The sequence below is a fragment of the Amblyraja radiata genome, chromosome 3, assembly GCF_010909765.2.
Source record: "Amblyraja radiata isolate CabotCenter1 chromosome 3, sAmbRad1.1.pri, whole genome shotgun sequence".
Lineage (NCBI taxonomy): Eukaryota > Metazoa > Chordata > Chondrichthyes > Rajiformes > Rajidae > Amblyraja > Amblyraja radiata.
In genome coordinates this window covers 42365173-42381079 of record NC_045958.1, presented here as the reverse complement: position 1 = coordinate 42381079, position 15907 = coordinate 42365173, and the positions used below count along the sequence as shown (strand labels likewise).

Here is a 15907-nt window from a genome sequence, read left to right as displayed (position 1 = left end):
GGCTGCGTCCACAATTCGCTGCAATTTCATTGCGGCCTTGGATGGAGCTGTTCCCAAACCAAGCTGTGATGCATCCTGATAAATTGCTTTCTATGGTGCAACTGTAGAAATTGGTGAGAGTTGTTGGGTACATACCAAACGTCCTAAGCCTTCTATGGAAGTAGAGGCGTTGGTGTGCTTCTTTGTTTTAACTTTATCATCTTTAACAATCTGGTATAATCATCACCAATATCACATTACAACGCAAAGACCAATCATATTTTATGCCTAATCAGTCAAGCCTAGTTTTTAATTTTGGCTCTTGGCTAACTGTCTACAATGATTGATTCTACAGGATCTTTGGTTATTTTGGCCTATAGTATATCTAATAAATTATTGATTTCTATAATAATGACAAAATTACATTTTCAGGAAAGTAATGTTGCCCATGGAAGCTTTGTCTTGAGATGAGTTTAAAAATAATTGGAAATACTGTAGATTTTCTGTTTCATGTGGCTATCAAATTGTTAACATTCAAAATTAAAATCTTGCCTATAATATAAGTGTTAGTAGTGCAGGCTGTTCCAATCCACCTTAATTATTAAGGACATTCCTGCCCATATTTTTAAGAAGAGAGAAATTACGTTAAAAGCTTTATGTAATGGCTTTAATTACAAAGTAGAATATGGCAGGGTTTTAAAGCGCTTAAGGAATTACTGATGAAGGAAACAGGAAATAAGCAAGAAGAATAGATGAGTTAGAAAAATGCAAATCCCAAGGTGTACGCTTGCATGAGGATTATTTTCAAAGTTAAAATATCTGTGATTTTTGTCAAGTGTTAATTATCCTAAATTGTTGAGGAAATTACCAATTATTGGATGGATTTTGACATTGGTTCTGTGAAGTGATAGTAACCATTGTCAAAAGCAATGCTCCTGAGATATTAAAACTGAGACCCCATAGCTTAGGCAAATGAGTATCTTAAAGAAGAAGAAAGGCACAAAAAGCTGGAATAACTCAACGGGACAGGCAACAACTCTGGAGAGAAAGAATGGGTGACGTTTATGGCAAAGGCCCTTCTTCAGAGCGGCTCAAACCAGCATCTGCAGTTCCCTCTTACACACATCTTAAAGAATAACATGGATACAGCAGTTAAAGGGAGAGACACCTAAGTTTGTGATTGAATCTGTTTAAAATCAGATGGCCATAATCAAAGGAACTTGGCTTTCTTCAACGGTTGTAGGACTGAAGGAATTAGTGATAGCGAGGATAAAATGTGAATTATACAATTGAGGAACTGCTTAACTGGGAGACAATATGGGTCAGCAAACATTGGGGTGATAGGTGAACAGAACTTGATCTGAACTATTTCATAGAAATGCTAAGCTAGATGTTTATACCCACAATATTGCACCCACAATATTTTGATTTGTGGGAGTGCTACCAATTGGGCTGTGACTGATGCACTTTCTTGCAATGTTAAATGGACCTATATTTCTGTTTTTATCATGCCTATTTGAGCTTGTCTGAATTAACAGCATAAATTTAATATTAAGTTACACCATCTTGCTAATCTTCCTACAGAGCTGCTTTGGCTAACACCCTGCTTAATTTGCACATCATTCTTCTAAAATCAGGTCAAATCCAATCTGGCTATCACTGCCCATAAAAACTACTTTCTATCACCAACAAAGTGATGAAAGCCATATTCAACAGTGCTCACATTGCCTTATTCCATTTTGCCAGGACTGCTGCTCCAGTCCTCATCACAGTATTGGTTCAATGGTAGAAACCAGGAACTTCTAGAGTGGCACAGTGGTGCAGCAATAGAGTTGCTGTCTTACAGTGCCAGAAACCTGGGTTTAATTCTGACTAAGGTCTGTAAGGTTTCCTACAAGTGATCCGGGTTTCTCCCACATTACAGACATGCATGTTTGTAGGTTGGTGCTGGTCTGAGCGGACCAGGTAGGCCGAAGGGTCTGTTTCCACGCTGTATTTCTAAATTAAACTAAACCTAAAACTAAACTAAAATAGATGCTGATCAATACACAAAACGACACAAAGTGCTGGAGTAACTCTGCAGGTCAGGCAGCATTTCTGGAGAACATGGATGGGTGACGTTTTGGTTTGAGCCCTTCTTCAGGCCTTTGTGTTCTCTTCATCCAAATGTGACGTGAGAGTGATTGCTTGTGACATTAAGGCAACTTTTGAGCCAGAATGTCACAAAGGTACAATACAATACAATACGGTTTTATTCGTCACATTGCACATAAAGTGCAAGTGAAACCAGGCCCTGGTAACGCAGAACTTGATGGGCAGCAAAAGGAAAATATTGCACACAGATAAAGATGGTGGTTACTGGAGGCCAGTCCTTTGGTTTTGGTTGGTTTAGTACACCACCTCCATATTCAAACACGGCTGCTATTACCATTTGTTATTGCAGATGGGAGCCATCAGAACCTGTTGGAGTGCGTGTGGTGTCTGTACAGTGCAGACCCTGAGAATGCAGTGGAACAAAAAGCTAATGACTGGATTTGGGTAAGATTATCCAACACCTGCAACTAGAGCAGGATATTGAAAATGTGTTTAAATTCTCACTCGTAATTTCTGTGGGAGCTCTTCTTATTATATTGCATAACTTCAGTGAGTGGCGATACCAGAAATAAATAGAACGTGGAAATCAGGCACGTGCCGTTAGGGTGGGCAAGGTAGGCACTGCCTACCCTGACTAAAATTATGAAATGGTAATTATTAAATATAAATAGTAAAGGCACGGAAGACTTATGCCTACCTAAGAGATCGATCTCTTAGATAGGCATAATTCTCCCGTGCCTTTCATCCGCAGTACATGTAATACGCGAACGTATGTGCAGCTCACGTGCCGTTGACGCAGCTTCAAGCCTTCACCACAAGGGGAGCTGAAGGCAGCTGAAATTCTGCCTTTGTACCGTGGACTGCGTACTGCGCATGTGCAGCATCCTGCCGCTCATGCGCAGCGTAAGTTCCTTGGTGGGTTTTTCAAACATTGCCATTATCTTAAGAGTATCTTAAGAAGCAAAGAGAGAAGAATGGAGTTCGTGTACAAATAATGTGGTAAGTAAATTTCTTTGAGCTATATGTTTTTAAATACCGTGTTTCCCGGCAATGAAGACACTATTTTTACCCAAAAATAAGGCACGGAAATTTACCTGCGTCTTGGAGTCCGAAAGTTAGGTTGTTAGCCAAGAAAGATAGACTTGGCTATCCCTCAGTACAGCAACATCAAGAATGATGTTGCTGTACTGAGGAATAGCCAACTCTACCCCTCATTGCTGGCAGATGATGGGAAGCGGCTCTAAAGGGGGAAGCGGCTGCAAAAGGACAGCGCCGCAGGGGGGGGGTGAGTTCCTTTCACAGCGTGTGGGGAGTCTGGCCAGGGATAAAATTGCAGGGGGGGGCAGGACCGTTGAGAAGGAGGGGGTCGGGGATAGTGCCAGAAACTAACTAACCGCTGCCGCGACGCTCCGGGCGTGGAGCCACCCATCGTGGCCGGAGAGGGAATTAGCTCAGGTGGCTGCGAGTGGCCGCTGGGACCGGACAGCGGGCGTTGGAGCTTACTCCTATGTCAGCGCGATCAAGGGACCAATTGAGATTACTCGCGCTGACACAGGAGTAAGCTCCATCACCCACTGTACTGTTATCCATCGCCCGCTGACCCGCTCTTGAGCTGGTCCCGTCACTGTCCGGTCTACATTGAAAGACACGGACCGGGCAGTGAATGCCATGCAGTGTCATCCAGCGCAGCAAGTGAGGCCTTGTCATGCTCCTGGCGGCAGTCGGAATTTAAGGATTGGCGGGAAGCGGCTGACATGAGCGAAGCCGGCGAGCGGCAGGTGAGAGATGTTCAGACGGAGAGCACTGCCAGAGGTGGGCGGGCCGGCAGAAGGCGCTGAGGTCCCGGCGGCCGCTCGCAGCCACCCGAGCTACTTCCCTCCCCGGCCACAAAGCGGTGGCTCCGACCCCCGATCCCCGACCCCCGATCCCAGACCCCCTCCTTCTCAACGCTCCTGCCCTCCCCGCAACTTTACCCCTGGCCAGACTCCCCACACGCCGTGAAAGGAACTCTCCCCCCAATTGGTCCCTTGAACTAGTATTGTCATTCAATAAGGTCACAACTGATTCAACTTGTCCCGGTGTGCTCCCGTTTTTCCCCACCATCTCTCCACCTGCCGTCACCCTCCACCTCCCACCCATTCAGTAATTCAGAATGAAGGAGGTTTGGAAGCCTTGGGCAAATTGAATTGTTACTTTATTTATTTTCATTTTTTTGAGCGTGAGAAATTCTGTCCCGCCAACCTTCTTTCAAAATTTAGCAACTCAAAATGGGGGTGCGTCTTCGACGCAGGTGCATCTTCATTGCCGGGAAATACGGTACTTTATTAAGAGATATGGCTTTTGAAGACTATAAAAGTCGACTGACATCTTACAGAGAGAACAATCTACGCATGCTCGGTTTAAGATTAAAAAAAAGCCAACTGCCTACCCTGAGTAATTACTCACGGCACGTGCCTGGTGGAACGGTATAGCCACACGAACAGGCCCTTCAGCCCACAATGTCTGTGCCAAACATGATGCAAAGATAAACTAATCTTATCTGCCTGCACATGATCCATATAATTCTCCATATATCCATGTGCCTATCTAAAACCTTCTAAATCCACTATAGTATCTACCTCCACCACACCTCAGGCAGAGCATTCCGCTGTCCTAGTCTCATCGATCACTTCCCTCCACCTCCTTAAAAGAGCTCAAACAGGTTAGTAAGACATGAACTGTCATGCACAATGCTTTGTTGACTGTCCCTAATTAGCTCTTTCCCTTCCATATGTAAATAAATCCTATCCTGAAAGATTCTCTCCAATAACTTCTCTACCACTGACATGAGGCTCACTGGCCCATAATTCCCTATATTTTCTTACTTCCGTTCTTAAACACAGGAATGTTGAGTTTTCTGCTGAATCAAACAGTGAAATAGAGAAACCTCTGAAAAATGTAAAATACATTATACACTTACTAACATTTCACTCCTTTCATTCTGTAAAAGTAAACTTGTTCTTGTTTGGATATCCTATTTGAAATAGTGATATCATTTATGCAGTTGGTATTTAATATTGTAGTTGACATTGATAAGCTTTGCTTGTGCGCTATACCAGTCAGATAATACCATAAGGGCGTACAATCAAGCCATTTGCATGTACTACAGAGTGCAAAGAGAATAATAACCAGAGGGTAGTTTGGAGATTAGGGCTTCCCTTGGGTTATGAGAGGTATGTTCATTATTCTGCCAAGAGCGTGGAAGAAGCTGTTCCTAAATGTGGTGGTGCTTGTTTTCAAACTGTTGTATCTTCTGTCAGATGGGAGAGGGGAGAAGAGCAAATGATTGGCGTGTAAGTGATTTTTGATTATGTTGACTTACTTCGGGCAGCCTGAAGTGTCAATGGTGTCAGATGGGGGGGTGGAGGAAAGAAAGGGGGGGGGAAGAGAGAGGGGGGGGAGAGAGAGGGGGGGGGGAAGAGAGAGGGGGGGGGGGAAGAGAGAGAGGGGGGGGAAGAGAGAGGGGGGGGGTAAGAGAGAGGGGGGAGGAAGAGAGGGGGAGGAAGAGAGAGGGGGAAGAGAGAGGGGGAAGAGGGGGGGGGGAGAGAGGGGGTGGGGGAGAGAAAGAGGATGAGGAAGAGAGGGGAGGGGGGGGGGGAGAAGGGGGGGAAGGGGTTTGTATGATGGACTGGGCTGCATTCACATCTTTGCAATATTTTGGGTCTTGGGCAGAACAGTTGCCAAACCAAGTTGTGTTGCCTTCTACATGCATCTGTGGAAATTGATAACCTTCAGTGAAGACATTTTGAATTTCATTGTCATCTGAGGAAGTAGATGTCTTTTCTTGGTTGTAGCATCAATGTGGTTGCAGTAGGACAATGTGTGGTGATATGTAAACCCAATAACTTGAAACTCCCATCATTTCCACTTCAGCACTATTGTTGCTAACATCGCCCATTTCCTGAAGTCGATGTCTTGCCAACGTTGATTGATTGATTGATTACTTTATTAATCCCCTTATTCAGGGGAAATTCTGATGTCCTTGCAGCACACTAATAAAAATACAACACAGTATTCATAAAGAAATTCAACACCAAAACATCCCCCCACAGTGATTCCCACTGTGGGGGAAGGCACAAAGTCCAGTCCCCATCCTCTTGTCCACCCATAGTCGGGCCTATTGAGGCCTCCACAGTCGCCACCACGGCGCCCGATGTTCTCGCCGGGTGATGGTACTCCGGCGTCAGGAGAACCCCCAGCGGCTTGGGGTGCCAGGAACGGCCGCCTTCCCACCGGAGCCTGCGGCTTCCAAGCCAACAGACCATGCCAGACGGAGCTCCGCACACTGGTGATCTCGGCGAGATGTAAGTTCAACGTCGCAGCTGGCCGCTCCGCAGAAACGCGGCTCCACGATGTTTTCCTCGGCGGTACCAAGCATACTGGAGTCCCAGCGCGGCGACCCAGGAAAGGCATCGCCCGCTCCGCAATAGCGCTCCAGCGCTGCACTGCCGCCAAAGCCGATGTTCTGCGCCGCCGCCAAAGCCGATGTTCTGGCCAGGTCCCCTCAGGGAAACGTCGCTCCAGGACCCGCTGGTAGGCCGCGAGGACAGGTCGAAGACGCTGCTCGGAGGAAGGCAACCCCTCCGACCAGGTAGGGACTTAGAAAAGCAGTTTCCCCCTTCCCCCCCATCACCCCCCACACATAAAAGATTTAGACCCCCTGACTGTACACTTAACGAACTGAAAATAATAAAAAAGAAGGGGAAAAAATGGACAGCTGCAGGACAGGCAGCCGTTCAGGACAGCGCCTCCTCCGGAATTCAAACGTTGAGGGATAGGTGGTAATTTTTCTAAATATCCCAATTATTGCTTCTTTTTGAAAGCACGGGAATATTAAAAACCATTAATTGTGATACTTAAATGTATATATTATACAAAATGTAAAGCTTCATATGTTTTACTGAACTCTTAAATTGTGAATTAGTTGTCCTTTTAGTAAAATAACCCTAAAACATTTTTATAATGCATCTATATTTTTTAATCTCTACTGAAAACATTTAATTTATAGAACACAAAAGTAGATTAAAAAAGTAAAACAATTATTTGAATTGTAAAGGGATCTGGTACTGTTTAAGGGGAATTATACAATTGATGTAGATGTGATTTAACTAGGTTTATATATAGGTAAATTTGGCAGTCAGTATGTGTCGGAATGGCACTATCTGCTAATATTACATACATTTGCCAATAGACTCAGGTCTTGCACTAGAAATTTGCTGTGATCAATGCCATCTCAGCACAGCACCCTCCCAGGGCAAGCAGCTATGTATCTCCCAACTAATCAAACTGAAGCAGCATCTCTCGAGTCTGAATCAGGGCTTGTAAATTAGAATATCTTATTCATCACCAAAATACGCGCAAAGTGAAATTAGGAATGAGCGAGAGAGTAAGAGGAAAAAGGTCTTTCATTTGAAAAATGTTTTAATATCTTCATCTATAAATCCAAGTTTCATGAAACAAGACTTGGGACTTAGAAGTTAATTTTAAGTGCCAGTTAAAATTGGGATTGTTTAGCAGTGATTAAGAATTACCAAGCAATTAAAAACTGGAATGAACATTTTTATGAACTTTCATTCTGGGATGTTTAGAGTCATAGAAACAACATGTCCTTAAACTCACCAAGCTTGCACTGAGCATCAAGCACCTTTTTACAATAATCCTATTTTTTAAATTCACCACACATTCTTGTCAACTTCACCAAAATTCTACCACTCACACACACCACGGCAATATTGATCAATTTCCCTCCTGGGATAAATAAAGTTCCTTCGTATCATAATATACAGCTGTCACTTAACCTACCAATCCTTGTGTCTTTGATGTGGGAGCAGAGCACTCAGAGAAAATTCTCGGTCACAAGGAGAATATGTAAGCTCCACCCAAGGTCATGATTGAACCATGGTCTCTAACCCAATGAGGCAGCAGCTCTGGTAGTGGTGCTATTCTGCTACTGTTTAGTGTGAATTGGTCTTGCAGGACTATGAGTTTATGCTGTTTAATGTGTTTCAATGCAAAATCTCATGGCTAGAGATAGATATAATAACAATAATAAGTGAAAAGAGCAAATTTGCCTAATTTGTGTTTAAATTGTGCATCTGTAGTTACAGTGCAGATTGCCTTTTTCTTGTTTACCCCAAAAACTGGACCAAAAATAGGTATTCAGTTAACATGCAGAGTGTTTAAATGTCTGTGCTGTACCTTACCATAAAACCTAATTTAGTAGCTGCTATCGACATTAAAGTGGAGATATATTCTTACAACATAAATAGATGAGCCAGATTGTGTAGTAGTTTTAATTAAAATGCAACATCTGGTGCTTATCGATTGTAATTTTGCTTCTGGAGTCCACAACTCAACTGCAAATAAAACTAAAGGAGACATTAAAAAAGAAAGAAAGAATTGAATGGGTACTGGTGGTGAAACATCAAACAATCCGATATTAATAAAGGTAACTGTTCATCCTCTTTGAGGCTTGCTGACCTTGGAGGATTTATGACATCATTAACCTGTTTTTATTGAAACTGAAGTTGCCCCCAATGTTGTTTAATAATTAGAATGTCGTGCTAAATTGCTAGTTTAAATCAAAGTTTAAAATCGGTATGGAATGATTTGTTTTGAAGTATTGGATGACCTCTTGTGTGGTCTTTCTGCGGGCATGTCATATTTTAAGCAGAAGTAAAGACAACTCTGGCTTATTTTGAACTCTGTTCATGCTTCAAATTCACTTTTATTTTAAACAAAAAAATATAAACCTAATTGGCCATGGGTAAATAAAAATAGTTTTTGCCATTGTTTTAATGGAAGATGATTACAAAGCATGACAAACATTTTTGTTAACCAAGGATGATGCTGATGCATGTACGGTCACCACAACACTGTCGCCGGGTTCGGAACAGATAATTAATATAGTAATTACATTCTGGATTGGAGAGATTACCACCACTAAATGTTAGTGCTGAGACTTTCTTTAATCACCAATTTCCCATTAGTGGGTGACTAAGTACCTATATAAATTTCAAAGTATTCTATTTCCCTAATGAGCAGGGGTATGATGTTGCACGGATGTGAATAGTATAATTCAATACTTTATTAGGTCTTTTATCTTAATATACAGTATTTTGTGGTTGTAAATGAACTTTCATAGATTGTAAAAATCTAATGTCTTCTCTATTCATTATATGGTGATCACTTGCTTCCATTCAAATGCATTGTAAATAATCCTCATACCATGGATTTTAGTTCCAGTGAGTTTAGGAGCTATAACAAATCACCGATCGGGATGCAAACCGTTGTTTTAAAAAAAATGGAAACACTTGCATATTATGAATTGGTTGACCTTACAATAAATTTATAATTTTAAATCCTCAATTTTCTGATTTTGGAATATGAATATGTTCTTTGCATTTAGGATTTTGAAGTACATCATTAAAAAGTCATCAATCTATCCCATTGTGCTATGGCTGCATTAGTTGTGACGCCAAGATTTTCCATTGCTCTCTGAATACCAGCACCATTTTAATGTAATCATTGTTATACTCCGGATAGCTGAGATTAAAACAATGACAACAAGTATCTCTCTGCACTTTTCAAAAGATATATAGGATTATCAAAGACTATTGGTTGTCAAACTGTCTAGATAGCCAAAAATTGGATGTGCAGAAAGAGCTTGTGAGAACAAGTTAGATATGTGGATTGACGCAAGGTTGAAGAGAGTTTAATTTTCATGTGCAGTGGGACTCATAGCAAAATTCTTGCTTGCTGCAGCTTTATTTGTACATTTAAACAACACATGATAAATAAATGTAGAATAAACAATAGTTCAAGTTCAAGTTCAAGTTAGTTTATTGTCATGTGTCCCTGTGTAGGACAATGAAATTCTTGCTTTACAATAATTGCTAATAATACAATAAATTAGCAGTTATACTAGGTAACCAGACCATAATAGTTCAAGTTGTAGGTTTCTACAGCCATGTAGTTCGGTGCTGAGGTAGGATTGTGCAGTGTGGTCAGGAGCCTCGGGGTTGATGGCAAGCAGCTATTCTTGAACCTACAGGTAAGAGTTCTCGGGCTCCTGTACCTTCCTAATGGTAGCAGTGAGATGAGAGAGTGGTCAGGGTGGTGTGGGTCTTTGATATTAGTTGCCGCCATGAGGCAGTACTTTGGGTGGCACCGTGGTGCAGCGGTAGAGCTGCTGCCTCACTGCACCAGAGACCCAGGTTCAATCCTGACTGTGTGTGCACTCCCTGCGGAGTTTGTTTGTTCTAGTAATTGCATGGGTTTTCTCCTGGTGCCTCAGTCTCCTCCCAAATTCCAAAGACGTGCAGGTTTTTAGGTTAATTGCTCTTCTATAAATTGCCCCTAGTGTGTAGGATGTGAAACTGGGATAAGATAGAACTAGTGCACGAGTGATCGATGGTTGGCGTGAACTCAGTGGACTGTAGGGCCTGTTTCCACGCTGAATCTCAAAACTCTAAACACTCATCTATTTCATTCAGAAAATAGCAATTAAATATTAGTATGCAAAATAAATTGCTATAATTGGTTATTGAAGTTGTTTTCTCCTTCACTTCTGTTCACTAAAAAAAATTCAATACACGACAGAGACAAAAATTAATGTTCTTTTGACGCTGTTCTTGCATAAATTCTTCAAAAAAGAAATGAAATAAAAATTTCACCTGTGCTATTTCAGGGATCTGTTAGCCTTTCTATGATATCAGCGCTTTAAGCTAATAAATGTGTGCCTGCAACTTCTCATCGTATGGGAAAATGTCCAGATAGTGTACTAGGCAACACAATGCTGTGACACACCTTGTGGTGCATCTGTATTTAATGATTTGTCAATGCTGTCCCAATAATGTATTGCTTTAGTCTCTCTGTCCATCAAAGATAGTCCACTCGTCGAAAAAGCCATAGTAGGTCATGGGTAATCCTCAGCGCCATTTCCGTAACCGGCTTCCGTCTCCGCTCCAATCTATGATCTTTGGTCATGGGTCTCTTCTGGACCCTTCTCACCCAGCTATTAGATAAAGTTAATTATTTTTCTTTTGATTACCTATAATTGTCCCGTGCTCTAAAACTGCAGACGCTAGCTTCAGCTCCTAACTCAATATGTATGAAATTGTTGCAATGCAGAACACAGTTCTGAATCACTAAAGACCGATGCATTTCATTTGCCCAAGTGCGTGCTGCACGCAGAACTGTCGCGGTTCCTAATGGATCGAATTGGGAATCTAAAATCAAATTATAATCCGATGTTTCTTGATGCAGTTTCTTGATTGTGAATTAGGAATTTATGCAGGACATTTTTCCTCGATTTTTGTTTTGGGAAAATATAATTAGTTTCTATTTCAAATGGATTACACCGTTAACTAATCACAACTGAAGTAAATTCTTTTAAAAACACGTTGTTCCTGCAATTTATCATTTATGCGGTTTTTAAAATATATATATGAATTCCAATTAGCAGAATATAGGGTAACCAGCTATGACCATGTGTAACTATTTATTTTACAGCAAATAAATATTTAGATTTTAAAACGCAGGCATTTTATGCGTCAGATTACAGTAACCGTGCCTCAACATTAAGTGCTCCATTTCTCAACAAATCTCCAAAATGCTAAGCATAATAAAAAAAATATTTCAAATTCCGTGTAAACGTCTTTCACTTTTATTTATTCGATCCAAAATGAAAAGGCGGAGTTAATAAAATGCTAATCATTACAAGCTTTTTTGGTTGTTTGTGGCAAGAATCTTCATGTTGTATTGTCATTTGCTTTTACGCGCATTGAAACGAATAAAGAAAATTACTCTACTGGGTCAAGTGCAGCGAGATTTGGAATCGCTGTATTTTTCACCCATTCAAACGGGCCCCAAAGCATTGTGTGCGCCAATTTTAGAAACTGTCATACAAGTAATGAAAAGAGGGGAATGATGCGTGTATTTATTGGTGATTAATACATCCTGGGGTCGGTTTCAATGCGGGATGAAGTTCAGTACATAAACTGGGCCAGGTGCATTAATCATCCTTGAATACTAGCTGTTGTATTTCGATCGCCAATTGTACAGACTGCTGTTTGTATAGGAAGGAACTGCAGATGCTAGTTTAAACTGAAGATAGACACAAAATGCTGGAGTAACTCAGCGGGACAGGCAGCACATCTGGAGAGAAATAACGGGTGACGTTTCGGGTCGAGACCCTTCTTCAGACTGAAAGTCACGGGAAAGGGACAGATTAGCATCTCCTAATCTGAGGATGCTAGGAGGCTGCAAGGTGACTTGGATAGGCTGGGTGAGTGGGCAGATGCAGTATAATGTGGATAAATGTGAGGTTATCCACTTTGGTGGCAAAAACAGGAAAGTGTGGCCGATTAGGAAAGGGGGAGATGCAACGAGACCTGGGTGTCATGGTACACCAGTCATTAAAGTAGGCATGCAGGTGCAGCAGGCAGTGAAGAAGGCGAATGGTATGTTAGCATTCATAGCAAAAGTATTTGAGTATAGGAGCAGGGAGGTTCTACTGCAGTTGTACAGGGTCTTGGTGAGACCACACCTGGAGTATTGCGTACAGTTTTGGTCTCCTAATCTGAGGAAGGACATTCTTGCTATAGAGGGAGTACAGAGAAGGTTCACCAGACTGATTCCTGGGATGTCAGGACTTTCATATGAAGAAAGACTGGATAGACTCGGTTTGTACTCGCTAGAATTTAGAAGATTGAGGGGGGATCTTATAGAAACTTACAAAATTCTTAAGGGGTTGGACAGGCTAGATGCAGGAAGATTGTTCCCGATGTTGGGGAAGTCCAGAACAAGGGGTCACAGTTTAAGGATAAGGGAGAAATCTTTTAGGACCGAGATGAGGAAAACATTTTTCACACAGAGAGTGGTGAATCTCTGGAATTCTCTGCCACAGAAGGTAGTTGAGGCCAGTTCATTGGCTATATTTAAGAGGGAATTAGATGTGGCCCTTGTGGCTAAAGGGATCAGGGGGTATGGAGAGAAGGCAGGTACAGGATACTGAGTTGGATGATCAGCCATGATCATATTGAATGGCGGTGCAGGCTCGAAGGGCCGAATGGCCTACTGCTGCACCTATTTTCTATGTTTCTATGTTACCCATTCCTTCTCTCCAGAGATGCCGCCTGTCCCGCTGAGTTAACCAGCATTCTGTGTCTATCTTCAGTTTAAACCAGCATCTGCAGTTCCTTCCTAAGCATTGCCCTCTCCTTCATGCCATTTTTAATGTTCGAATTACAGATAATGCAGGCCATTGAAATATTACTCTGACAGCAAGCAAACATTTGCTAAAATTAATTCCATCCTGGGCTGGAAGCCAAAGCTCTCATCCGTCCTCCTCAAAAAAGACAATGGTTGCATGCTCTGATTCCACTCTAAGTTAGTATTTCAGAAACTTTTCAATTACCATACCAAATCATTCCCTTGGTAGTTTTCCTCATTTCTATGTTTACACGATTACACATTTCACGGAAGTCGGGTCGGGTTTGCTAAAATGGCGGACGTCCCGCCCCGTTAGTCCATTGGATTTTGCAGGAGTGGACCATCTTGCTCTGCTCTATGATCTTTTCTGTCCACCTTGAGTTATAAATGTTTGATTGCAAGGTATGTAAACCCAAAGATCATTGGCCTGATAATCCGCAGGGTTGAAAATTGAGCAAAATAATTGAACAGCAGAATCTTACAAGTGCTTGAAATCTGAAACAAAAACAGATAATGTTAGACATATTCAAATGGAGTTTAACAGTTTACTGGAGTTACTCAATTGCATGGAGTGATCATGCTACCTATTCGGTGAGGAGTGCGTGCAACTCCAGTCATCTAAGGACAGTGTAAACCTGCTATCTGTATGGCTGTATGCTTAATCTTGTATGGATGTATGCCATTTGTTCCTCCACATGTTATCAACTGTTTGGGGGTTGTGTAACTGTGGCGGGAGGGAGTCTCATTTCATGAATTTATTTACACAATTCAAGAATGCCTTCAGCGATCCCAAGAAATCCTTCAGAGGGGTGAACCCCCGAAAAGCACCTGGTCCTGATGGTATACCCGGTCGTGTTCTAAAAACCTGTGCGGACCAACTGGCTGGAGTTTTAACGGACATTTTCAACCTCTCACTTCTGAGGTCTGAGGTCCCCACCTGCTTTAATAGGGCATCAATTATACCAGTGCCCAAGAAGAGTAAGGTGACGTGCCTCAATGACTGTCGACCAGTGGCACTAACGCCGGTGGTGATGAAGTGCTTTGAGAGGCTGATCATGGAGCAAATCAACTCCTACCTCGTCAAAAACCTGGACCCACTGCAGTTCGCTTACCGCCACAACAGATCAACGGTGGATGCGATCTCGCTGGCCCTCCACTCCGCACTGGACCACTTGGACAACAAAAACTCATATGTCAGGCTGTTATTCATCGATTACAGCTCGGCATTTAACACAATCATCCCCTCCAAGCTGGTTACCAAACTCGCAGAACTGGGTCTCTGCGCATCCCTCTGCAATTGGATCCTCGACTTCCTCATTCACAGACCACAGTCTGTTCGTATTGGTGGAAATGTGTCAGCCTCGATAACAATCAGCACGGGAGCACCTCAAGGCTGCGTGCTCAGCCCCCCTGCTGTACTCACTCTATAGCCATGACTGCGTAGCCAATCACAGTGCGAACTCTATCATCAAGTTCGCTGACGACACCACTGTTGTGGGGCGTATCACTGATGGGGATGAGTCAGATTATAGAAGAGAGATCGGGCAACTGTCCATATGGTGCCAGCGCAATAACCTGGCCCTCAACACCAGCAAAACCAAGGAACTGATTGTGGACTTTGGAAGGAGTAGGAGGGGGACCCACAGCCCCAAAGGGTCAAGAGCTTCAAATTCCTGGGCGTGCACATCTCTGAAGATCTTTCCTGGTCTGAGAACACTAATGCAATTATCAAGAAAGCTCATCAGCGCCTCTACTTCCCGAGAAGATTACGGAGAGTCGGTTTGTCAAGAAAGACTCTCTCTAACTTCTACAGGTGCACAGTAGAGAGCATGTTGACCGGTTGCATCGTGGCTTGGTTCGGCAATTTGAGCGCCCTGGAGAGGAAAAGACTAAAAAGTAGTAAACACTGCCGAGTCCATCATCGGCTCTGACCTTCCTTCCATCGAGGGGATTTATCGCAGTCGCTGCCTCAAAAAGGCTGGCAGTATCATCAAAGACCCACACCATCCTGGCCACACACTCATCTCCCTGCTACCTTCAGGTAGAAGGTACAGGAGCCTGAAGACTGCAACAACCAGGTTCAGGAATAGCTACTTCCCCACAGCCATCAGGCTATTAAACCTGGCTCGGACAAAACTCTGATTATTAATAACCACTTTCTGCTATTTGCACTTTATCACTTTATTTATTCATGTGTGTATATATTTATATTATGGTATATGGACACACTTATCTGTATTGTAGTAAATGTCTACTATGTTCTGTGTGCTTAAGCAAAGCACGAATTTAATTGTCCTATACAGGGACACATGACAAACTCACTTGAACTTGAACTTGATGCTCTTGTAGCCCCCTTGAAAGAGTGTAACATCCCCACGTCGTGGAAATTCCTGGCCCATGGCTCAGCAGCCTTCTTAGAACCCACAGAACTGGAGTGCAAGCAAGTTATTCATGATCCCAAGGATTGCTCAGGGTTATGCTGCTAAGGCAGTTGATTATGATCTCTAAGATTGGGAAAAACAGCAGATGAGTGAATTCTGAGCAAAATCAAAGTGCTGGAGGAACTCAGCCAGTCAGGCAA

At 42.6% G+C, this 15907-nt stretch overlaps 1 protein-coding gene across 4 annotated transcripts in view; it reads left to right on the top strand.

The window, feature by feature from the left end:
• The window catches only part of fancc (FA complementation group C), a 140237-nt gene that overhangs the window by 20341 nt on the left and 103989 nt on the right, over positions 1-15907 (top strand). For 3 of the 4 annotated variants that reach the window (XM_033017700.1, XM_033017699.1, XM_033017698.1), the window contains exon 4: positions 2423-2517. The exons of the other annotated variant lie outside the window; for it this stretch is intronic. In XM_033017700.1, coding sequence (XP_032873591.1) covers positions 2423-2517 — 95 coding nt within the window. The remainder of the gene's footprint in view (positions 1-2422; positions 2518-15907) is intronic. 4 annotated transcript variants of the gene reach the window in all.